The following is a 25,725-nucleotide window of genomic DNA, read 5'->3' as shown; positions in this document are numbered from 1 at the left end:
GTCTTCTGGTCAGACTCCGGAGACGGGCACACCGTGCACCACTCCCCAGAATTCTTCTTGCCAATGTCCAGTCTCTTGACAACAAGGTTGATGAAATCCGAGCAAGGGTAGCATTCCAGAGGGACATCAGAGACTGTAACGTTCTTTGCTTCACGGAAACATGGCTCACTGGAGAGACGCTATCCGAGGCGGTGCAGCCAACGGGTTTCTCCACGCATCGCGCCGACAGAAACAAACATCTTTCTGGTAAGAAGAGGGGCGGGGGCGTATGCCTTATGGCGAACGAGACATGGTGTGATGAAAGAAACATACAGGAACTCAAATCCTTCTGTTCACCTGATTTAGAATTCCTCACAATCAAATGTAGACCGCATTATCTACCAAGAGAATTATCTTCGATTATAATCACAGCCGTATATATCCCCCCCCAAGCAGACACATCGATGGCTCTGAACGAACTTTATTTAACTCTTTGCAAACTGGAAACCATTTATCCGGAGGCTGCATTCATTGTAGCTGGGGATTTTAACAAGGCTAATCTGAAAACAAGACTCCCTAAATGTTATCAGCATATCGATTGCGCAACCAGGGGTGGAAAAACCTTGGATCATTGTTACTCTAACTTCCGCGACGCATATAAGGCCCTGCCCCGCCCCCCTTTCGGAAAAGCTGACCACGACTCCATTTTGTTGATCCCTGCCTACAGACAGAAACTAAAACAAGAGGCTCCCACGCTGAGGTCTGTCCAACGCTGGTCCGACCAAGCTGACTCCACACTCCAAGACTGCTTCCATCACGTGGACTGGGATAGGTTTCGTATTGCGTCAGATAACAATATTGACGAATACGCTGATTCGGTGTGCGAGTTCATTAGAACGTGCGTTGAAGATGTCGTTCCCATAGCAACGATTAAAACATTCCCTAACCAGAAACCGTGGATTGATGGCAGCATTCGCGTGAAACTGAAAGCGCGAACCACTGCTTTTAATCAGGGCAAGGTGTCTGGTAACATGACCGAATACAAACAGTGCTGCTATTCTCTCCGCAAGGCTATCAAACAAGCTAAGCGTCAGTACAGAGACAAAGTAGAATCTCAATTCAACGGCTCAGACACAAGAGGCATGTGGCAGGGTCTACAGTCAATCACGGACTACAAGAAGAAATCCAGCCCAGTCACGGACCAGGATGTCTTGCTCCCAGGCAGACTAAATCACTTTTTTGCCCGCTTTGAGGACAATACAGTGCCACTGACACGGCCTGCAACGAAAACATGCGGTCTCTCCTTCACTGCAGCCGAGGTGAGTAAGACATTTAAACGTGTTAACCCTCGCAAGGCTGCAGGCCCAGACGGCATCCCCAGCCGCGCCCTCAGAGCATGCGCAGATCAGCTGGCCGGTGTGTTTACGGACATATTCAATCAATCCCTATACCAGTCTGCTGTTCCCACATGCTTCAAGAGGGCCACCATTGTTCCTGTTCCCAAGAAAGCTAAGGTAACTGAGCTAAATGACTACCGCCCGTAGCACTCACTTCCGTCATCATGAAGTGCTTTGAGAGACTAGTCAAGGACCATATCACCTCCACCCTACCTGACACCCTAGACCCACTCCAATTTGCTTACCGCCCAAATAGGTCCACAGACGATGCAATCTCAACCACACTGCACACTGCCCTAACCCATCTGGACAAGAGGAATACCTATGTGAGAATGCTGTTCATCGACTACAGCTCGACATTCAACACCATAGTACCCTCCAAGCTCGTCATCAAGCTCGAGACCCTGGGTCTCGACCCCGCCCTGTGCAACTGGGTACTGGACTTCCTGACGGGCCGCCCCCAGGTGGTGAGGGTAGGCAACAACATCTCCTCCCCGCTGATCCTCAACACTGGGGCCCCACAAGGGTGCGTTCTGAGCCCTCTCCTGTACTCCCTGTTCAACCACGACTGCGTGGCCACGCACGCCTCCAACTCAATCATCAAGCCTGGTACGGCAACTGCTCCGCCCTCAACCGTAAGGCTCTCCAGAGGGTAGTGAGGTCTGCACAACGCATCACCGGGGGCAAACTACCTGCCCTCCAGGACACCTACACCACCCGATGTTACAGGCCATAAAGATCATCAAGGACATCAACCACCCGAGCCACTGCCTGTTCACCCCGCTATCATCCAGAAGGCGAGGTCAGTACAGGTGCATCAAAGCTGGGACCGAGAGACTGAAAAACAGCTTCTATCTCAAGGCCATCAGACTGTTAAACAGCCACCACTAACATTGAGTGGCTGCTGCCAACACACTGACACTGACACTGACACTGACTCAACTCCAGCCACTTTAATGATGGGAAATGATGTAAAATATATCACTAGCCACTTTAAACAATGCTACCTTATATAATGTTACTTACCCTACATTATTCATCTCATATGCATACGTATATACTGTACCCTATATCATCGACTGCATCCTTATGTAATACATGTATCACTAGCCACTTTAACTATGCCACTTTGTTTACATACTCATCTCATATGTATATACTGTACTCGATACCATCTACTGTATCTTGCCTATGCTGCTCTGTACCATAATGACTTAAATGTAAATGTAAATATATCCTTATGTACATATTCTTTATCCCCTTACACTGTGTATAAGACAGTAGTTTTGGAATTGTTAGTTAGATTACTTGTTGGTTATTACTGCATTGTCGGAACTAGAAGCACAAGCATTTCGCTACACTCGCATTAACATCTGCTAACCATGTGTATGTGACAAATACAATTTGATTTGATTTGATTTGTTGGGCTGTGAGGGAATTGACAAGGACTTTGGTGGACCTCTCATATTGGGATTTGAGTTGGTTAATCTTGTTTGTTCTCACCTCTGTGTTCAGAAGATACATCTGATCGAATTTACTATGCCTGGTGTCCAGTGGAAATTTTTGCATGTCAATCTTGGTGGGGCAAATGTCGGATGCATGCAGGCAAAGCCACATCACAACACTAAATACATGAATTGCACTATAACGGTGACAAACGGTGCCCACAAACTGTTAGGGCCTACATAAAGCTGTCCCAACAGCAGTCCCTACACCGTCCCTACACCGTACCACCTGGCTATCAGCAGTCCCAACACCTTTACAATGCCTTGCACAAGTATTCCTCCCCATTAGCATTTTTTTTGTTGCATTACAACCTGTAATTTAAATTGATTTTCATTTGTATTTCATGTAATGGACATACACAAAATAGTCCAACTTGGCGAAGTGAAATTTAAAAAAAGAACTTGTTTCAAAGAATTCAACAACAACAAAAAACAACGTAAAAGTGGTGCGTGCATATGTATTCACCTGCTTTGCTATGAAGCCCCTAAATAAGATATGGTGCAACCAATTACCTTCAGAAGTCACATCATTAGTTAAATATAGTCCACTTGTGAGAAATCTAAGTGTTACATGATCTGTCACATGATCTCAGTATAAATACACCTGTTCTGAAAGGCCCCAGAGTCTGCAACACCACTAAGCAAGGGGCACCACCAAGCAAGCGGCACCACGAAGACCAAGGAGCTCTCCAAACAGGTCAGGGACAAAGTTGTGGAGAAGTTCAGATCAGGGTTGGGTTATAAAAATACCAGAAACGTTGAACATCCCACGGTGCACCATTAAATTCATTATTAAAAAATGGAAAGAATATGGCACCACAACAAACCTGCCAAGAGAGGGCCGCCCACCACAACTCACGGACCAGGCAAGGAGGGCATTAATCAGAGAGGCAAAAAGAGACTAAAGTTTACCCTGTAGGAGCTGCAAAGCTCCACAGTGGAGATTGGAGTATCTGTCCATAGGACCACTTTAAGCCGTACACTTCACAGAGCTGGGCTTTACAGAAGAGTGGCCAGAAAAAAGCCAATGCTTAAAGTGTTTGCCAAAAGGCATGTGGGAGACCCCAAATATATGGAAGAAGGTACTCTGGTCAGATGAGACTAAAATTGAGCTTTTTGGCCATCAAGGAATATTCTATGTCTGGCGCAAACTCAACACCTCTTATCACCCCGAGAACACCATCATGCAGTGGGGATGTTTTTCCATCAGCAGGGATTGTGAAACTGGTCAGAATTTAAGGAATGATGGATGGTGCGAAATACAGGGAAATTCTTGAGGGAAACCTTTTTGTCTGCCAGAGATTTGAGACTGGGACGGAGGTTCACCTTCCAGCAGGACAATGACCATAAGCATAGTGCTAAAGCAACACTGAGGGGTTTCATGGGTAAACATTTAAATGTCTTGGAATGACCTAGTCAAAGCCTAGACCTCAATGCAATTGATAACCTGTGGTATGACTTAAAGATTGCTGTACACCAGCGGAACCCATCCAACTTGAAAGAGCTAGAGCATTTTTGTCTTGAAGAATGGGCAAAAATCCCAGTGGCTAGATGTGCCAAGCTTATAGAGACATACCCCAAGAGACTTGCAGCTGTAATTGCTGCAGAAGGTGGCTCTACAAAGTATTGACTTTGGGGGAGTGAATAGTTATGCACGCTCAAGTTCAGTTTTTTTGTCTTATTTCTTGCTTCTTTCACAAGAAAAAATATTTTGCATCTTCAAAGTGGTAGGCATGTTGTGTAAATGAAATAATACAAACCCCCCAAAAATCTATTTTAATTCCAAGTCGTAAGGCAACAAAATAGGAAAAATGACAAGGGGGTGAATAGTTTCGCAACCCACTGTACACCTGGCTATCAGCGGAGCCTTGTCTGGCAGCGAAAGAGTTCATTCAGCTTCATTTTCTGCCTTTTAAAAAACATATCTGATATGGCTGATTTGCTTAAACAAATGTGGTTTCTACTGTCAATTGAGACGTACAAACTATGGCATAAGGGGATGACAAGCAGATAAGAGGCAATGCGTAATTTTGATTCAAACATTAATGAGCGAGCTAGGACAGACGCAGTCAATATAACTATTTGTTCAACACTTTTGAAATGTACAGTGACAGAATTTAGAACATGGGCCATTCTTACAGTGTTCTCCCTGTACACCAAGTCAGGGTGGCAGGGTAGCCTAGTGGTTAGAGCATTGGACTAGTAACTAGAAGGTTGCAACTTCAAACCCCCAAGCTGACAAGGTACAAATCTGTCGTTCTGCCCCTGAACAGGCAGTTAACCCACTGTTCCTAGGCTGTCATTGAAAATAAGATTTTTTTCTTAACTGACTTGCCTGGTTAAATAAAGGTAAAATAAATAAAAAATTTAAAAATGAAGGAGGGATATAAGCAGACAATGAAAGCTCTTAAAATATTTGACGATTACATTTCTCAAAAACAGGTTTTAGGCTGCATGTGCACCACCAAGTCAGAACAGTATGTGAAATTAAGAGGTGAAAATAGTCCAAATTATTAGGGTGAGGCGCATTGGCTGCTAACAGCTTACTACACAACATACACTTAGTATTACTTTGTTAGGTACAGTATGCATATCTCCCTGGCATATTACATAATTTATGCAGCAGCATAGAAGTCTTTTTTGGACTCACCTTGTTGTGCTGTGGTCACTTGAACAGGAAGGTAGCGCGTCGGTAGTTCGTGGGCAAATTTTCTCATCAAAGTTTGGTATTCTCTGGATTTATGGTGCTTTCAAGACAACTGGGAACTCAAAGAGAAAAAAAAGGTAGAATCAGAATGACGTCAGTGATCTGTTGTAGCTCTGGAAAGAGGCCTGAGTACCCGATTTACAATTCCGAGTTGGATAAAAGTTCAAAACGTATTTTCCCACTCGTATTTTTCACGAGTTCCCAGTTGTCTTGAACTCACAGTTAGCCACTGATTCCTTCCAAACCACTCATTGTTGAATTTGCGATTTCTAACTTGTTGTGTAATGTTTATGTCCAATGTTTATGTCCAATAATTTCTCTTAATTATTTATCTTCATATGACAAGGATTAAAAAGGATTTGCCGGTAGATTGTCAACATGACACGATGATGACTGCTAGCTAAGATTTTGAAAGTATGATGTTGACATGATCAGTCCAATCAAAGCTACTGTAGATATAACATGATTTGACTTCATTTCATCTGTGGCCAATAACCTTGAGCCTTCTTGGATAGGCACTTCTAATGTACCTCTATGGCAGCACCCAAGGGGCTAGATTTTTTAAAGTCTACCCTTAGACTTGGAGGTGACGTAGTTTCCCCATGAGTGACAGAAAATTGAGCCAATCACAACGCAATGCTCCATATTTTCTGCTGGCTTGCCCCACCACCACAAAAAGTGCAGAGCTAGGCTGAAACACCTGCATTTTGAAGAACCCTTACTCAAGAAAACAAAAAAAGAGACCATGTTTGCGGCTTTATTATCTCAATTATATACTTTTTTTCCCCCCATTGTTTGCAAACTGATATGTGACTCGTATTAACGCCAAAATAACATGCAAAACAGGCAAGCCCCCCCAAAATGTATATTATTTTTGCTAAAAATGTGGAGTTCACCACTGCTGGTGTCATAATGGCACTTAACATTGGCACTTATCAAGAGAGCTACAGACTCGCTGCATATCAGGCACATTGGTTTTGTGTTAGTTGCAGGGAGAATTAATAAATACTGTTCCGTCCACTCGTCTTTGAATATACGGTTTTCAGTGTCAACTTTTTTATATTTTTAACAAGCCATATTAACAAAGATAATGGTAACTAAGCTCCTTCTATCTATGATATTAACAGTTGAACCGCGGTCAAATCTTTCTGTTTCTTTCTGCCTGCTTGTCCCAAGGTCCCGCAGAGGATATTTGGATTGATGTGATTGGGTAAGTCGCGGCCTCTTGTATTTGCATATAACCACGCAATTGGATTAGACAGGGCGCTAGTAGAGGTGGGCGTTGCTTCCTGAGAGAGTGAGAAAGAGAGGTTGCTGAGTTAGAGGCCGTTGTGCCCGGTATATATTTTTTTAAAGCTGTCTAAAAAATAATTTAACTTTTATATAACAAAATGTGATGTTGTCCGGACCCAGACCTCGATCCACCAATTGAGTTTAGCTGGCCTACACTTTCTCGTTCTGAACTTCTAATATGCGTGGGATGGGTGTGGCTTCATGACAATGATAAAGAGCAGCTGTTCACCGATTTGACAACTCCAAAGTAGTTACACCTCCAAACCATCTGCTAGGCGGGTGTAGGCTGTCCCCGGTTAACGCTTGATCTGATTGACTCTTGGCCTCAGTTTTAGATATCGAAAAGCTAAAGTGTTACGCCCCTGAAAACAGGGGAGAAATAATCACGAGAGTGATACGGTGTTGTATTCTCAAGTCAACATTTAGTTCAATGAGAAAAGACCGCGAATTTCCCCAGGAATATGGGTGGAGACCAGAGCAATCGATCTCCGGCTCATAGATTAAGAGCATTTCGTAGATCACAGATCAACATTTTAGGCACCACAAAATAAAGTAATCAATATAACGTTTACACATTACTCTCACAATTCGTACCCTTTGACAGATTTGAACTTTAACACAATTATATGAATGTTATCAATCTCTATCAACTAATACTGAATGCATCTTTTTAACCTTAGATGTTTTAAGATCCTCACATACTATGAACTTACTAATACTTTTCAATGTATAACAGGCTATGAATATGTCCTTTAACCTGTCACACTCTCCCCGACAAAATAAATGTTGTCCCAACATTACCAACATTGTCTTCTTCAACAGTTTGTATGCACTGGACCTAGAAAATCCTCTTCTGTAAGGTAGTACTTGAGCAGAGGTCAAGGGTCACAGTTCAAATATAACTAACAATTTATATTCACAGTCCATATCTGTTGACCAGCTATATAACATAAGCAGTATTTCTCATACTATTGATCAACAGTCCATCAATTTTAATGATCTATATGCATAGTCTGCAAATGGTCTCTTTTGACAGTCTGTGAAATCTGACAGTAGTCCATGGTCAAACATGTCAACTCTGTAGCCTCATGTTTGCTGAAGCCCATACATGTAAGGTGGCTGAAAGTAACATTGCTGTAGTGATGGCAGCCATGGAACCAGTCCTGGTGCAGAGTAGACAGGGAACAACTGTGGCAGTGGCTGTATACTGTAGCAGGAAGGGATACCAAGCTGATCATAGGTGATACGTCTTGGAGGGTGTCTCTCTCTTTGTGGCAGCTGGTAGGCTGGTTCCTCAGGTTCAGCAGCATCAGTATATGAAGGAAAGGCACTTGGTGGACGATCATCAGGCAAATTTTCAGCAGCCAAGTTACTCTCCTCAGCAGGCAGGTCTTTAACTGTTGTTGTCTCCTCCAGCCGCTTTTCAACAAGAGGCTGTGCTGGTAGCGTATCAGGGACTGGCACTGCAACTGTCCGTTTCACTGTTAGGGGCCTGTGTTCCCACTCTCTCGCTGGTTCAGCATTCCTCTCCTCAGGTACTGTAGGAGATGTGGGAACCTGTAGCGGCTCATGATGAAGGTCATATTCATCCCCACTGTCTTCATCAGAATCTAGAGTCTGTGATGCAGGCTGGTGTCTCCTCGTTTTCTGACTTTTGTCCACTTTGGTCATTTCTGGTTGTGTCTCAAAAGGTAAGTGGTCACAGGACGTGAGCAGATTTCTGTGCAGGACCCTGGAGCGTCCCCTACCCTTTTCTGGTCTCAATTCATAAATCGGCAGGTCTGAACCCATTTGTCTCACCACTGTGTGAATTGTATCTTCCCAATAGTTACGGAGTTTTCCTGGTCCTCCTCTTGGTGTCAGGTTTTTAATCAGAACTCGCTCGCCAGGCTGTAGCACTGAACTCCTAACTTTAGTGTCATAGTACTTCTTACTTCTTTCAGCGGCTTTCTGAGCATTTTCATTTGCAATGGCGTATGCTTCTTCCATCCCTCGTTTCCAGTTCTCCACGTATTCTGGCTGGTTACTGGAACCTGCCTTTGTGCACAATCCAAAGAGCATATCAACTGGAAGCCTGGGTGATCTCCCAAACAGAAGATAAAATGGTGAATAGCCAGTCACTTCGCAACGGGTGCAGTTATAGGCATAAACCAGTTTGTTCAGAGACTCCTTCCAATTTGACTTTTGTGTCTCAGTTAGTGTCTTTAACATTTGCAACAATGTTCTGTTCATGCGTTCCCCTTGACCGTTTCCCATCGGGTGTTGTCCTGGACCCCGCCATGCCACTGAGTTTCTTTAACTGATGGAACAACTGATTTTCAAATTCTCCCCCTTGGTCATGGTGGATGCGGGACGGAAAGAGGCGTAGAGTCAGACGCTGAATCCTGCTGCTCATTGGACAGCATTGTCTCTGGCCCCTCCTTCATGGTTCAAGGCACTCCACTAACTCTTCCCCCTGGTCTGTGTTTGACATGTCAGAGACTTCACAGAGAAGCCCAGAGGGGAAGACCCACTCCGCTGGACAAACTAACAGACAATGATCCCACTTCCTTGTCATGTGACCAATGGGTTCTCATGAAGAAGTGGACACCCAGAAGACCACAGAACATTAAAGGGAGGCTGTGGATCCATCTGGGCCGGATTAGACACAGAGAGCAGACCAGGGGAGAACAGCCAGCCTGCTCCAGACCACACATTTTCCTACAGAGGAACCTGGGGAGATATGAGAACCAGGCTAGCAGAGGGAGGAAGAGGAAGAAGAGGTCCAGAGGAAGTCGTCAGAGGGCAGGAACATGCATCCAAAGCAACAGTCTCAACCGCAGTGGTCTCCATAGCAGCGCTCTCCATAGCGATCCTGATGAAAAGACGGAGAACAGCGATGACAGCGGTCTGGAGCGTACACACAGGGTCCTCACCTTCCAGGTGGTCCCCTCCACCGTTACCATGGAAACACAGGAGGAGGCCACGCCCCCACAGGAGGAGGAGCCCAGGAAGAAGAGCGGCGGCTTCAGATCCCAGCTGGCTCAGCTCCATGCCAACCGCAGCCGTGTCGTCAGGGAAACACACACATGACTGATGACATCACTGTCAGATTCCAAATATGTTCTTTATTGCCAACCTTGATTGTTTGTTTGTCAATTCTCTACCTGCTTCTGCTGTTTGTTGTCCTTCAAGCATGGCTGGAGGGAGTTATCATCATATCTCTTCCATTAGAGGGGACGTGCATGGAGTTACTATTTACACAGTGTCTCTTATACTAGTTGAATCTAGTTTTGAATGTAAATAATAATCAGCCTCGTTGTCATGTTTCTGTTGAAGTTAGTTATCTGTATCAGATCTTCCCTGTTTATTTCACACTGAAGAATACATGTTATTTTATTGTATCTCTTCTGTTCAGAGATGAGGTCTCTACTACCAGACACAGCTGGGACAGTACCCTCTACTGATCTGGCCCGTATTCATAAACCTCAGAATAGGACTGCTGATCTAGGACCAAATCAGAATGAAGGGACAGGGGGTCCTGATTCTATTCAGAATGTAGGGACAGGGGGTCCTGATTCTATTCAGAAGGGACAGGGGGTCCTGATTCTATTCAGAATGAAGGGACAGGGGGTCCTGATTCTATTCAGAATGGAGGGACAGGGGGTCCTGATTCTATTCAGAATGTAGGGACAGGGGGTCCTGATTCTATTCAGAATGGAGGGACAGGGGGTCCTGATTCTATTCAGAATGGAGGGACAGGGGGTCCTGATTCTATTCAGAATGGAGGGACAGGGCGTCCTGATTCTATTCAGAATGAAGGGACAGGGGGTCCTGATCTTATTCAGAATGGAGGGACAGGGGGTCCTGATTCTATTCAGAATGGAGGGACAGGGGGTCCTGATTCTATTCAGAATGAAGGGACAGGGGGTCCTGATTCTATTCAGAATGAAGGGACAGGGGGTCCTGATTCTATTCAGAATGGAGGGACAGGGAGAATGTAAAATCTATGCAGCGGTTTATCGTGAATGCAGTCTACGTTAAAGCGGGAACATTGCCTTTAAATTTCAATCATGCTGTAAAGATCTACTTCCGCCATGCCCCCTAAGGGCTCGTTTCAATCTGTAGCGCTGAAGGCCTGCGATATACTTCGATATACTTCAAGCCTTTTCAGTATTTCTGTAGCCATCAATTGAGCAATTGCGGTGGTTAGAACACCAGCATCAAATTGACATGGAAAACAATGCGGATCATTAATTAAAAAGTATACTGTTATTATACTGTTATTAAAGTATAGGATTGTTTTTATTAGACAGTGTTGCTGCTTTTGGATACCTGAGTTTACAACTCATAATTTATCAGCAAGCTCAGTCCTGTGACTCGGTGATCTTCATAAGTTATTGAGGGAAATGCCAGGCACATGAAAAGAAATTGAGTAAAAAGGCATTAGAGGAGGTGTGTGGGAAAATACTGTCAGATATTTCCTTCCCCTACAGCTATCCAGAACTAATCAGAGGCTATGCTGAGCCCCTGTCAGGAACAGAGGTTGGTTTCACACCTACGCACCCACACATATTTGCAAGGTTGTGTGATATGATAAGATGGTTGTATACTGTACAGATAAGGGAAGCAGTGACTCTGGACTCCAACCAAACACACCGTCCACTATGACCCCATCCACCATCACCCAATCAGTTAGCAGCAGCAATGGGCCCAGTTCCATTTCACACAAAAATGTTACACTATCCTTTGACAGTAGCTAGATTTCCATCCAATTGGTGACAGATTTTCATGCAAATATTCAAAAATCCGCATTAAGAAAATATACACATTTTCCCACCAGAGGTGTGTTTCCACCAAACAGACTTGTTGCGGATAAAAATCAGTGCATGATGACAACTTTCGCATAAGTTTTCGTGTACGAATAAAAATCTAAAGTTCTATGAGTTTTCATCGCATTTTCAATACTACCGATAGTTTTGTCACAAACACTGTTGCGTTAAATGGCAAATGTGCCTACTCTGGTCTTGGCACGTGCTCTCTAGCGAACAGCTCGCAGACACATGCCACCAGAATAAGAACCTCAATATTTATTGGAAAGGAGCATCAAGATCATCGTGCACTTTCACCACCCTGTAAAGTCCGTCATTGTTTATGTCATCTGTAGCCTAATAAACTGCATGGTTTCCCGAGTAGTAGTGGGAGGACCGCACACCTTAACATCGCGTGAATCCAAGTTTACTTCGACATGATGGTTATATCAATATTTATGCATGAAGGCATTTCCAACACCACTCCTCACATATTTAATTTTACCAACGCAAAAAGATACCACCATGTCGAACGAACAAATGATTTATAACATTTAACCAAAAGTTCCAGTTTCCAAAACAGCTGTCCTGTTTTTTTATATGGTATGACTTACTTACTCACATTCAAACTGTGGATGAAAATGTGTTGAGAGACACATTGTCTTTCTGTGATTCCTCCCCTCAGACCCTCTTCTCCGATGCGTTTTAGGAAGGAGGGGAGGACATAGGATGCAAGGAATGGAGGAAAGATGAATTAAGAAAGAGACAACATGTCCAATATTGGGAAGCAAAGTTCAAACAAAGGCTTTTAGTATGTGACAGCTACCTGTTAGCAGTGGGCTTGGTTTGTTGTAAAGTTTGTTGGTTTTTGACCTAATTACCACCTACTGCAATGAATTCCTACTGAGATTAATCAAGACGTTCCCATTTACATTTGCATTCTTTTTCACAGGTACGATATTTGCCTGATTCCTTCTGAAGGGTCCAACATAAATCTTTGGAACATATAATCCCGAAAATATAACATTTATTGTAGTGCCAAGTCCCAACATCCATGACTTTGCTTATATAACCTACTGTACATTTCCATTGATGTCCACAGTTCCTTGTTCGCATTCACCATCAAGCCATCAAGCTCTACATTGCATTTTTTCCTCGTTTAGGGAAGAACTTGAAGTAGGGAGAGAGAGGCATACACAAAAAATATTGTCGTTTTGAAACTGCGGTTAAAGTGCAGTAACTGCAGTCAACTGTGTTATTTTGGACGCAATGATTGCAGCATACTGCAGATATACTGCACTCTGACAAAAATATGTTTTAGCAAGGAGTGAGAGCGACGAATAATATGGTTGCTTAGCGACACCAGGTAAAACTTGGTTCACTCAGGCTTCATTATTGCTGTATGAGTGAAAAGAGGAATGAGTTTGGAGGTGAGGAACGGAAAACCCCTCCTCCCTCACCTTGTCACAGCGCAGGTAAACCTTCATTTTATGGCCCGGCTGGGGACGAGAATACTGATGAAATAGGGAGGGCTGCCTCGCCTAAATGTCTCAAGTAGGCCTGTGTCTGTCTGGATTCGTCTGGCACTTCTTTTTTGAAGCGTGAGAGCATCTAGATTTTCAATATACTGTATGTGTTTACATGGCAATATACTTCATTTTGGCCTTTTCTTTAAATCTGTTGTGATTCCATTGTCTGAGTAGTTTATCAAGAAAGATGTCAAACTCCATCCAATGTGAGACCTGTAGTGAGTCATTTGGCCTTTGGCTTTGTTCGTAGCAGTGTCTAAGGGACTGGACTGCTAGGGTCGCATACACCGCATCGAATTTGGTTCTCCCATTCCTCTACCGATCGTTCAGCGCGCTGTTGACGACTGACTGCAGATATTTTCGCACGATTCTACATGTAAAATCGTTTTGAACTCGCTATTCTTGTGTTCGAGCCCTACACCAGCTGCTTTGCGACATAGCAACCTCAGCAACGACGGGATCGATGTAAAAACATGAAGGCAGAAAACAGCATTCTCATTATCTGTCAGCTGTCCTCATTTTGCCTTTTTTTTTTTTTACCTGGCAAGCATGAACAAACAAGTTGGCGACACAGTCTTAACAGGACACATGTACAAACGTCTCACATCAACACAGTCTAACTGGACACATGCACAGACGTCTCACACCAACACAGTCTAACTGGACACATGTACAGACGTCTCACACCAACAGTCACCAACAAGTTAAAAAAAAAAAAATAAAAATACATAAACATATGTTGCTCATGCATATGTATGCTGGATGACATGCAGACACACAAGTAAGCATGTGTCTAATATCAAAAATAGCTCAAAGAGAGCAGTGTGTACGGATTAATAACCTTATGGTATGATTAATTGATCCCCTTTGGTAACACATTTTATGCCTCCTGGTTTGTAATGCATAATAAATACATAGGCATTTAAACATATAGTGAGCTTTCATTTAATGCTTAATGGGCAATTCTACCACTGGTCAACCTCCTTTTCATTATCTCCAGTACAATAGCAGTGTCTACATATGTGAAAACGATGCATTTCTACGTTTTGTATGATTTATTTTTTATTTTTACAAAGTTCTACCTGATGACGTCATCAAAAGTTAAATCAAATAGTGAAAACAGTGACACAGAGATTTGCTGGGAGTGCTAGAAACTCGTTGCAGGTTTTGAAAACCACAGTTTTTCATAGGGTTCTATTCAATATGTATAGCGGAAATTCAGGGTTACAGCATGATTGTAATTTAAAGGCAATGTCCCTGCCTTAGTGGAGACTGCATTCACGGTAAACGCTGTATAGGCTATGTCAGCTCAATCGGAAATGACCTTAACATTTCTATCACAGAATCTGTAATGCTTCAGTTTTACAGATTGAATAGAGCCTTTACTTTTAATCCTACCCTGTGATGCCGCAGAGAAGCACATTTAGGGACCTTTCTTCTTATCTTTTTAACCACAGATCATAGAAACCCGATGTTTCCACATATGTAGACACTGGTATGGTGCTGGAGATGATGAATATGAGGTTGAAAAGTGGCATAATTTCCCTTTTACATGTTGGCTTATGTCATGTTGTATAATGCATATAGCCATATTTCTAGTCAGTCAATTTTATGAACATTTATGTTTTATATTGCATATGTCCATGTGTGTAATCCTTTAAGAATGCATATTTAGACATTTATAAAGGGTGTTAAAATGCAATAGTTATGAATGCTTATAGCAAGTCTTATACTTGCACTATGTGGTAATATTACACACTACAAGTGCATCCATAATGTATTATAAACAAGTAGCTTTTTAGAAACGGCTATTATTATGCCTTCTTCAAATACCAGTTTATGAAAGATGTTTGGTTTAAAACCGCTGATTTGTTATTTTGCTTGTCTAGTTGCAGTTTCACTTTCTCTGGAGTTAGTACCTTCACATGCAGTAATAAATACTATAACGCCATTGATCTATTTGGAGCGCGGAGGCCAAAACGATATGACCTGAGCTGTCCATGGTGATGAAACACACACACACACACACACACACACACACACACACACACACACACACACACACACACACACACACACACACACACACACACACACAGTTTGGACCAGTGTTCAGGGGTATTCTCTTTAAGATAGCAATCAGACATCGGGATCAGCAGTTAATTGCAGTGATTACTTGCTTAGCGGGATAATGGAGGATTTCACTGGAGGGTTTCATTAGTGCCTTGGATGTCTATGGATTATGTGACAGGAAACACTGGGAATTGTCCAAATGAATCTGTGGATTTTGTAAAATACATCGTCTACCTCCACAGGGTTTTAGTTCCAGTGGATAGATAAGTTGTGGGTGCTCTCTAGTGTGAATTCTATATAGAGTCGGGGTTACAGGTGCAGAAAAGGTTCTCTCCTACATCCGTTTTAGTCATCTGCCAGTCAGACTGTTGACAATCGCCTTCGTCTGCAAGGAGATCTAATACACAGAACATAATATCAGTCTCTAAAACCCTATTTTTTATTAAATAGCTAGGCGATTAATTTCATTATCAAGTTCCACAGCGGGATATTTAAACAGCATATTGAAGGCCTAAAACATAGAATATAACATGTCGACATGGTGCATTGATAAAAAGTGTTCTTATGTTCAAAGAATGGATCCAAGGTTAGCCGTACAATGGTTGGATTTAATTATTCTCCCCACCAAGTTGCAGCTATGTCCAGAGCACCCTAAAGTTGCTCAAAACAATTTATCACCATATGACCCTGGGTGCTTGCTTACAAATGGGAACTAATATGGCACTAATTCCTGTCACTAACCAAAACTAATTCCGTCATCTCAGTGTCAGTCCAGAAATGGATTATGATTGGATACCTGCGCCTCCCCGAACGAAAGACAGGTAGGCTAATCAAATGATGTGGACAGTCATGCTTTAAATCACATACATGATGTTACGTTCCTAGGTTGCCTAGCCCTAGAATGTCCTCAAATTACTTTTCCAACTTTACCAACTAGGCCTACATCCTCGTTAAACTCTGTATGTCCTCACTACCAGTCCCCTCTCGGTTGAGGCTGAGGTTAACGCAATTTCTGCACAACGCATAGCGCGTGCAATACTGAACAGCGACAACCAGGCGTTTATCCTCCTAAAGCCTTGATGCCCCCGCCAACCCCTTCTCCCCTTCGTTTTGCCGAGGTTTCAGCACAATGGACAGCGCATGTAATACTGGTTAGGGACAACGCTTGTTAAAATGGACACAGACTAAAAAGCATGGGGCTATTTGTTTTCTTTTAAAAGCAAAACCACATACCAATTATTCACGATTCAGTTTGTACATGAGTGATGGGCCAAAAGGTGTAACAGGCTAGAGAGTGGCAGCTAGTATGGCCATTTGCTAGGAGCTGCAAGCCGTCTGGATTCTGAACAATTTAATAGCCGCCTTCTCTACTCCCTCCTCCCGGAAAGAGTTGTTCTGCGCTCCCAGCGGCACTCCACTGCCGCATGCCGTTTAGCACTCACCGTATGATCGCAATCACGCGGGTTTGAGCTAATGGTCCTACCTTAACAATTTGCACTCGCGTTTGGAGATGTGGCTGCTTGCATAACAGTGTGGATGGGGGGCGAGCAGGGTCATGAGGGTGATCATTACCTTTGAGTTGGATTTTGGGGGTCGCTACCGTAGAAGGAACGCGCTCTTCCTATCAATAATTCATCCATCCCTGAAGCAGCGGGAAAGGGGGGGAGAGCACACAGCTCCGGAGATACAGGTTTTGAACTGCAGTCACCGGCGTATTATGTCACAATCTGACAGTGCTTCGAGACGGGCTGACGAGGAGGACAAAGGAGGATGAAGGAGGGAGAGGGACCGGGAGAGGCAGAGGAGGAATATAATGAAGTTGAGTGGGAAAGGACTGTGTACCATCGTCTCCAGCGCCCTCCTCTTCGTCTGCGCGGTGAGCGAAGTTGTTGTCGGATTCAAATGCATCTCACTGGGCACCAAAGTAAAAGTGCATTTTCACCTGTCGACCGCGGCCGGGGCTTTCTACTCGGGGATACTGGTCGGACTCGGGCAGGCGCTGCTGGGCTTTGCGCTGCTTTGTTGCAAAGGGACGCCCGGGTGTCGGAATTTCTTTCTCCTGGGTATCCTGGTGTTTTTGTTGGGAGTTCTCACCGCCTTCTCCGGAGCCGTGGTGGACGGGGACACGGTGTCTCTGGTGGAGCGCAAATATTCCCATTATTGCCTAGACATAGACTCAGTGGAATTAACCGCCATCTGCAACCAACTGAAGGAATATCAGAGAAGTCTAGTCATCTCAACCATTCTTAGCACTTTGGAATGCCTTCTCGGGCTTATGAACTTGGTGATCATCAAAAGGTACAAAACAGCGCAGTTTTACAGACGGAGGCAATCACAGAGGCAAAGCGTTGGGACTATTATTTTCAGTGAGGAGCAGGACTTTACCGTGTCCGAATTCCAACCGGTTTCCTACATTAACTTGGGGGTATTTCAAGTGTTCGACGAAGCAGGTGTTGAAGTACAATGCGGGGGCCACCCGTCTATCGATCTCCCGGGTTACTCACCCACGGATCCCGAGCTCAACCATTCCTATCCCTTTTCTTACCCGCTCCCGAACGAGTTACCGCCCGCGTACGAAGACATTTTCCCTGGAGACGAAAGTAACAAATAGCAGCTCACTCTGAACAAACAAAAAAGTTGGAACATGGGCTCTAAATTCTGCAGTGACAATCACTGGCTTTCTCCCTTCGGTCTATTCAGTGCTGGGACAAACAATCATGGAGAGATTCTTACCTAAACAGTTTTTTCCATTACCTTCATGCTTATTTTTCTCAGCAAATGTAGCCTCCTGGTCCACTTTATGTGCATCTACCATTATGTTGCCAATTAACTAGCCGATTGCCATCCATCGATATAGTCGAAATTCCATGGTAATAAATACCAGACCCATAGACCATAAGATGCTACCATACCAGTCCAAATTTCAAAGCAGCAGTTGTTTTGAGTTCAGATTGGATACACATCAAATGCCCATATAGTTTGCTGTTGTTATTGTTTTCTTTAACATATGAATAAAAGTGTATTTACTCTCACCTGATGTTAGAAGTTCTATTCAAAAACCAACCTGCATTTTACCTGCCGAATACTCCAACATCCACAATGGGCTTGTAATGTGTCTTGTACACCCAACAGGTGTAGCCCATTAAATTAGGCTAGGGCTTGATTAACAAGACCACAGAAAGGCCCACATCATTGTGAATCGGAAATGCATTTCCGTAGCCACATAAATGCAATACAGTAGTAATGAAAAAGGTAGATGTATTCCCCTTCCACCTTTCTGCACACTTTGCGGAGCCAATTGCTCTTGTTCTCACTGCAGTATAACCTAATGGGTAGCCTGCATTTGTTTCACATGCTTAACTAAATAGCCACTAAACCATTGAGTATTATGTCTGCATCCCAAATAGCACACTATTCCCATAGTGCTCTGGTCAAAAGTAATGTACTGTAAAGGCAATTGGATACCATTTGGGATGCATCCATTCACTAGTGAGTCACCAGAGCACCACACCTCCCATTCACCTCCTAAGTGGCAGATAAAAACTGTCATTGATGACTTCTTCGCTGAATTTCACCCACTGTTGAGTGGATGTGATGCTCTCACTCTCACCTGATAAGATAACTCAAGTTGGGTGTGAAATCACTTCCTCAGCCGTTGCTAGGAACTTGGATATGACCTGTTTCTTGCGTGCGACTAGAGAGTATGGTTGGATATAAATGGGGTTAGATACTCACGTGATATTGGGGTACAGGAGTTCATCATATTTAGAAAGACATGTATCGTACTGTATGGGACAGTGAAACTGTAGGGCTGTATGCCTCTGAACTGTAGTGAATCACCTGATATAAACACTATGCTCATTTCAAAGCAAACTGTGACAATTGTTCAGTTCAAACTGCTGTCTTCACATGGTCATAGTGTTGTCATTTGTAAAAGGGATACAATATATTGTGAGTTGAGATAAACAACTAGTTTGTTTGCTTCAGGGGGAGACATACAAAACTGCAGGGCCTGCTAGTTGTTGCAGTTCATTATAGTCTGTCTGATATCTCAATGAGAAAGTGATTTCTGGAATTTCTTAGGGACCACGGATATTCTGATGTTGTTAGTTCTCAGTTTTACCTTGGATATTTTACAGAACAGTTTGCATAATAGGATACCTGTATGATTATGCTTGCATATAATTATTCCCTGAGATATACCATAAAACTCTTTATTTTACAGTGGTACTAATGGAATTCTCTCATTACCAAGCACAACATATGTAGAATATGTACTTGCAGTTACAGTATATAGTGCTCAGCGATGATATATCAGTATCCAACCTGGCATGTATTGCTGCAAAGCTGTAAGACGTTAGGAAAATATTTGACATAATCTGGGTCATATGTTACATTAACACTATGATGTCAGGGATGTTAAGAATGTTACATTGATGGCATCTTGGCATCTTGGCATCCTGTCTTTCTGAATGGTCTGTTGTACATCAAAACACTTCAAGCTGACTGAAGTTATCCTTGATTTATAAAATCACTGCTGGTTTCATTTGCTTAATGTAATGTATTGCAATGCAATCTTCTTCCTTCCTTCCTGCTCGCCTCATCCAATTACTGATTATTCAAATGACCTGGGAAAGAACATACAGGGCTGTTTATTAATTGATTTTCAGAGGGCACATGCCCTAGGGCTGTTAATTAGGCTAATTAATAATATTTCCAAGTTGTACATTCTAACTACATCGCTTATTTGTCAGACAGATAAATGGGGTAAGGGTTATGATTTACATGTATATGGACATGCATTGACTAATGTGACTTTCCTGTGATGAGTGATGTAATCAGGTACAGTAGGGTTCTTTGAAAGCAGTGTAACTTTAATACGAGAGGGCAATTTAGGCTCACGGATTCACAGGCAGTTTAACTAAACTGATTTACATCATTTGGGCCTTTATGTTATTACCTCTAATGCACTTTAGTTTCCTTAATGAAGTTCTCTAAGACTGCCAGCCAGGAGATAATGGTGGATGGTGCGTATTCTTTCTGACTCTCCAATAGATATTCATGTGGAACTGTAGTACTATCACAGTGGGTTATAGTATCCATGTTAAGTCAAGGTACTGTAGTACTATCACAGTGGGTTATAGTATCCATGTTAAGTCAAGGTACTGTAGTACTATCACAGTGGGTTATAGTATCCATGTTAAGTCAAGGTACTGTAGTACTATCACAGTGGGTTATAGTATCCATGTTAAGTCAAGGTACTGTAGTACTTTCACAGTGGGTTATAGTATCCATGTTAAGTCAAGGTACTGTAGTACTATCACAGTGGGTTATAGTATCCATGTTAAGTCAATGTACTGTAGTACTATCACAGTGGGTTGGGAGAGGATGGTATAGCTATAATTATGTTGTAGGTAGGCAATCTTACTCTGCAATGTTCCAGCCAAGCAGTAACACATCTAATTAAACTAACCAGCTAACCACAAACTTCTATGCATACTTTAGAGTTGTTGAATCATATGTAGCCTAGCCCTTGGCTGGAGGAAAAGCCTGCACCCCCACTGCCCATCCCTTTCTAGAGAATACTGGGCACCTTCTAATGTGGAGAGGAAACCTTGGCATCAGAGCCCCTCCATCTTGGACGGTGTTACTTGTAGCTCTCGGTATTGTAATGCAAAGTAGATGTCTGAGGCCAGTGTTTTTTCTGCAGTGTTTCTGTTTGTTTCTCTGTCAGCACTGGCCTCCAGCCAAGGTCCTGACACCCGCACTGTGGTTACTGCACTCAGTCAATTGACAGGGAGGAGGAGGAATGGTGGAAGGGAGGGAGGGTGGGTGGAATGGCGGGGTGAAAAAGAGGCCTACTTCATCTTTCTGCTCAGCAAAAAAGAGCTGGCAAAGTGAAAATCACAGCCCTGGTGGGAGCAAAACAAGCATCCTGGCTAGTGGCTAACATCATATTTTATAATCTGAAGACTTGATTTTTCTTGCACTATTTTTCTCTCCATTTTGTCTCTCTTCAAAAGTTGTTTGATATAGCTACACTCTGGTGTTTGTGTGTCAGCACAACAGCAGCCACACAACTTAAATTGAGGGATTAGACTGGAGAACTGTAACCACTCTTAAATTCATAGGCACATTTCATGATATCAACATCTGCAAATATCCCAGACTGCACCTTTTAAGACTATTTTCTTCAGCCTGAGCAATCGCAGATGGAACCTTTAAACCCAATGAGACACGTTGCATGAAAGCATCCCATTAATTTGACTCCTATCCAGTGTTTAATAAAACCTTGTTTATTCAGTTTGTCTTTATTGCTTGGCCTTTCTGGGCAATTCCACTGAAATCAAGAAGATTTCCTGCACTGGCTCTCACCTACTACCAGGTGGATCATTTAAATTAGAGGACTGTGATTCCCTATATAGTACACTACTTTTGACCAAGTTATTATTGTCTTGTTTTTTAATTCTGTGCTTGAAGGGCTCTTGAAGCATTTGTAATGAAAGACAACAGCTTGTCTTTGGGGAGAACTTTCAGCTGTCTTTCTACTGCCTGGTACAAGGCTCTTATGGGGCCTGATTCAGACTTAGGAAATGTATGCCTTTCCTACGAATGCCTTTCCTACACACTTCTCAGTATTTGGTATTCAAGACTTACCTTATGAAGGTGCACAACAGACTTTGCAGGCATGGTTCCCTTGCGCACAATGAATACATCTAATTGAACCGCTGAAAACCCTCCAACTTGCTTGCCAACATATTTTCTTGTGGAGTTTTCATTCAATAGGGTTTTCAGTATCTAAAGCCATCCCTTTTATCTGAAGCCACCCCTTTAAATTTGGTGTACCTTTAATTAGAATTTTCTCGACAGACTGAAATATATGGAGAGAATGGATCAGAATATTAGGGATCAATGAAAGGAAGCCATATATGCATATTTGTCTACTTTTCAGCACCAATTGGTAGATTTAAAAATACTCTCATGTTGTGTATTATTTAGGTTTGGAGAGCCTTTTCCCATTAAATATAGATGAATAAAAAATACAGTGGTTGGACACATTCTGAAAGTTGCCATATTCAATTGTTCAAGCCATTAAATATTAGAACGTGATGAAAAGTGTGTTACAGTGTTGAACTGTAATCCTATAAATCTACCCTAATAATCCTCACTAATCATGGAACTGTATGACAACAGTCCAGTCGTCGTGAACAGTGTGCCAGGCACCAGGTTTAAACGGCTACATATGGTCTGTGTTCCATAGTGATTAAAATATGCTACGTGTCTTATTGCACAACTTGTAATACGTTAGCCTAATATGATCAACTATTGCTAGCGATCCTCAGGAACAACAACACGAATGTGACAGAGGAAAGAAAGGTAAACTAACAATGGATAACTTGGTAGGTTTGGCGCCATACTGTCATTTGCGCTTGGCTACAGAAGCCAATAGCTTGGGTCTCCAAATTTTAACCCAAGTTATAAGGCAAGCATTTCATAAACTTCACCATGGAATAGGTGATATGTTAATATGCTTCAGTTTGCCAGCATATGACTGGTTTCACATTAGTCTCCATCGAACACAAGGTAAAATAAATCTAAAACAATTGTCATTAACATTTACAATCTACTTATCCAAACAAATTACTAATTTACCTAGCTCGAATCAATACCTCTTATCAAGTTGTAAATTACAGTGCATGGAGAATGGTGTTATTTCTATCGGGAAAAAATAAAGTAGGTGTGGTTCCACTTGGAACTGACAGGTTGCTCCATCTTATTCATTGTTTTGTTGCATGTAAAGGTGTTGGAATTAGGAGGGAAATAAGGTCAGAATACACACACCTCCACCACACCTTCATGTGCAGGATCTCCACCCAAAAGGTATAGCAGGTAAATAGCATGCTATTCTCATCCTTAAGTTCAAGGTCAGAACACATATAGAGAGAAAAGTGCATAAAAATGGAATTACCTTCCATTTACGCATGCTTAACTTCGGTCAACCCCCCCCCCCCCCCCCCCATGGTGCCTATATTGCCTATGGTTTTTGTTGCTGTCCATGGTGCTGAATCTATACACGATGGTGACATTGAGTCTTAGCCATCAATAGCACCCTATTCCCTATATAGTGTACCACTTCAAATCAAGTTAAATCTAATTTTAATTGTCCCATACACATGGTTAGCAGATGTTAATGCGAGTGTAGCAAAATGCTTGTGCTTCTAGTTCCGACAATGGGGCGGCAGGGTAGCCTAGTGGTTAGAGCGTTGGACTAGTAACCGGAAGGTTGCAAGTTCAAACCCCCGAGCTGACAAGGTACAAATCTGTCGTTCTGCCCCTGAACAGGCAGTTAACCTGCTGTTCCTAGGCCGTCATTGAAAATAAGAATTTGTTCTTAACTGACTTGCCTGGTTAAATAAAGGTAAAATAAAAAAAATAAAATAAAAATGCATTAATATCTAACAAGTAATCTAACAAATTCATAACAAATACCTTATACACACAATCTAAAGGGGTGAATACAATATCGATGGCCGTGCGGCATAGGCTAGATGGTATGAAATACAGTATATACATATGAGATGAGTAATGTAGGATATGTAAACATTATTAAAGTGGCATTATTGAAAGGGACTAGTTATACCTTTATTAAATATATTTATTAAAGTGGCCAGAGATGTGAGTCTGTGTGTTGGCAGCAGCCTCTCTATGTTAGTGATGGCTGTTTAACAGTCTAATGGTCTTGAGATAGAAGCTGTGAACAGGCAGTTGCTCGGGTGGTTGTCGTCCTTGATGATATTTTTGGCCTTCCTGTGACATCGGTGCTGTAGGTGTCCTGGAGGGCAGGTAGTTTGCCCCTGGTGATGTGTTGTGCAGACTGCACTACCCTCTGGAGAGCCTTGTGGTTGACGGCAGGGCAGTTGCCGTACCAGGTGGTGATACAGCCCGACAGGATGCTCTCGATTGTGCATCTGTAAAAGTTTGTGAGGGTTTTAGGTGACAAGCCAAATTTCTTCAGCCTCTTGAGGTTGAAGAGCCGCTGTTGCACCTTCTTCACCACGCTGACTGTGTGGTGAACCATTTCAGTTTGTCCGTGATGTGTACGCAGAGGAACTTAAAACTTTCAACCTTCTCCTCTACTGTCCCGTCGATGTGGATAGGAGGTGCTTCCTTTTGACTGGGGTATAGTGCACTGTATGGTGCAATTTTGGACACAGTTATACCTGCAAGCTATGTCAGTCCATATTCATCTCTCTGACTGGTGCATTCATTTAAATACAGTACATGTATTCTTCCCTATCAACTTTTAGGCCTTATTAGCATTATTAAGATGTTCAAGATGGGGGTTTGGATTGTATCTAACACAACTCTTGATAATGTACTTGGCCACTCAGTGAGAATTAATGTGCTGTCAAAGTGATGTGCTGTCAAGAGCCAACCTTTACAGACTGGAGTGTGAAAAAGTAATTTCCTTGTTATTTCCTTTCACGTGAAAAAACAGTATTATATGGAGGTTTAACAACTCAAAAATGAACACCTGTTTTTTGGAAGACATCATTGAAAGTAACCATTTTGCAAAAAATGATTCTGTCTGTTTGAGGACTTGAAGACTAAAAATATCAGGAGGATAAACTACACATGATTTTACAATTGAACCTCTACTGTGCCAATATAAAGGTGAAGTAAGACAGGAAATGTTGTTGATACAGAAACACTTATGTATAAACATAATGACAAACATAATATACTGTAAGAATGTGTCTCAAATCATGTTTGAGGTTTATCTGCAAACCTCCCTGGAAATATGGCATCAGAGCAATTTTCTCTCCAAAAAAGCAACAATTATAAATCGACAGATTATGTTTATCTTTCAAATTGCCTCCACTGCTCCATTGCCCCCACAGTTGTATTTATTTGATAAATAATGACTGGCTGATATAAGAGGGACAGAAATATCAGCCAAAGACAACATGCCTCATTTATTGGCCCTTTCCATGATTGAATTTACCCTGAGCAAATTTCTATACGTTCTGTAGACAGAGAAATGCTTCTTTGAATAAATTGCTTTTCTTTTAGGATGAGGAAGATAAGCACCTCACAGCCTCACACAGCCTCTAGAAGCCTCCCAATTCCCATCTTGACAGGGGAGTATTCTGTGAGCTGCATCAAACACAGATTGTATACCTTTCCACGGAACAAAAACTGGTTGAATCAACATTGTTTCTACGTCATTTCAACCTCAAAAATGCAAAGTGATGATGTTGAATAAACCTGTAAAACTGATTGGATTTGCAAAAAGTCATCAACATAAGGGGATTTCATCATTTTTTCACCCAAACTTGAACCTAAATCAATGTTATGGTGACATTTTTTGTCGTTTTCACTTTGAATTCCCATTAGTTGAACTGACGTCTGTGCCAAGTGGGTTTTTTCCTTTCTTCGATCAGTTGAGTA

The 25,725-nt window shown here is 42.5% G+C and overlaps 1 protein-coding gene across 1 annotated transcript; it reads left to right on the top strand.

Annotated features, from left to right (window-relative positions):
• The first annotated feature begins 16,936 nt into the window (after positions 1-16,936).
• Positions 16,937-18,299, top strand: LOC115131187 (transmembrane protein 271). Its single transcript, XM_029662782.2, has one exon. It carries the CDS (start codon positions 17,087-17,089, stop codon positions 17,882-17,884), a length of 798 nt encoding a protein of 265 aa, XP_029518642.1. The 5' UTR covers positions 16,937-17,086; the 3' UTR covers positions 17,885-18,299.
• The last annotated feature ends 7,426 nt before the right edge of the window (positions 18,300-25,725 follow it).

Source organism: Oncorhynchus nerka, linkage group LG6 (genome assembly GCF_034236695.1).
Source record: "Oncorhynchus nerka isolate Pitt River linkage group LG6, Oner_Uvic_2.0, whole genome shotgun sequence".
NCBI lineage: Eukaryota > Metazoa > Chordata > Actinopteri > Salmoniformes > Salmonidae > Oncorhynchus > Oncorhynchus nerka.
This window is presented reverse-complemented; position numbering and strand designations above follow the sequence as displayed.

Bases quoted from the DNA above. Each gene is read 5' to 3' on its own strand.
- LOC115131187 (XM_029662782.2), top strand. From the start codon at position 17,087: ATGAAGTTGAGTGGGAAAGGACTGTGTACCATCGTCTCCAGCGCCCTC.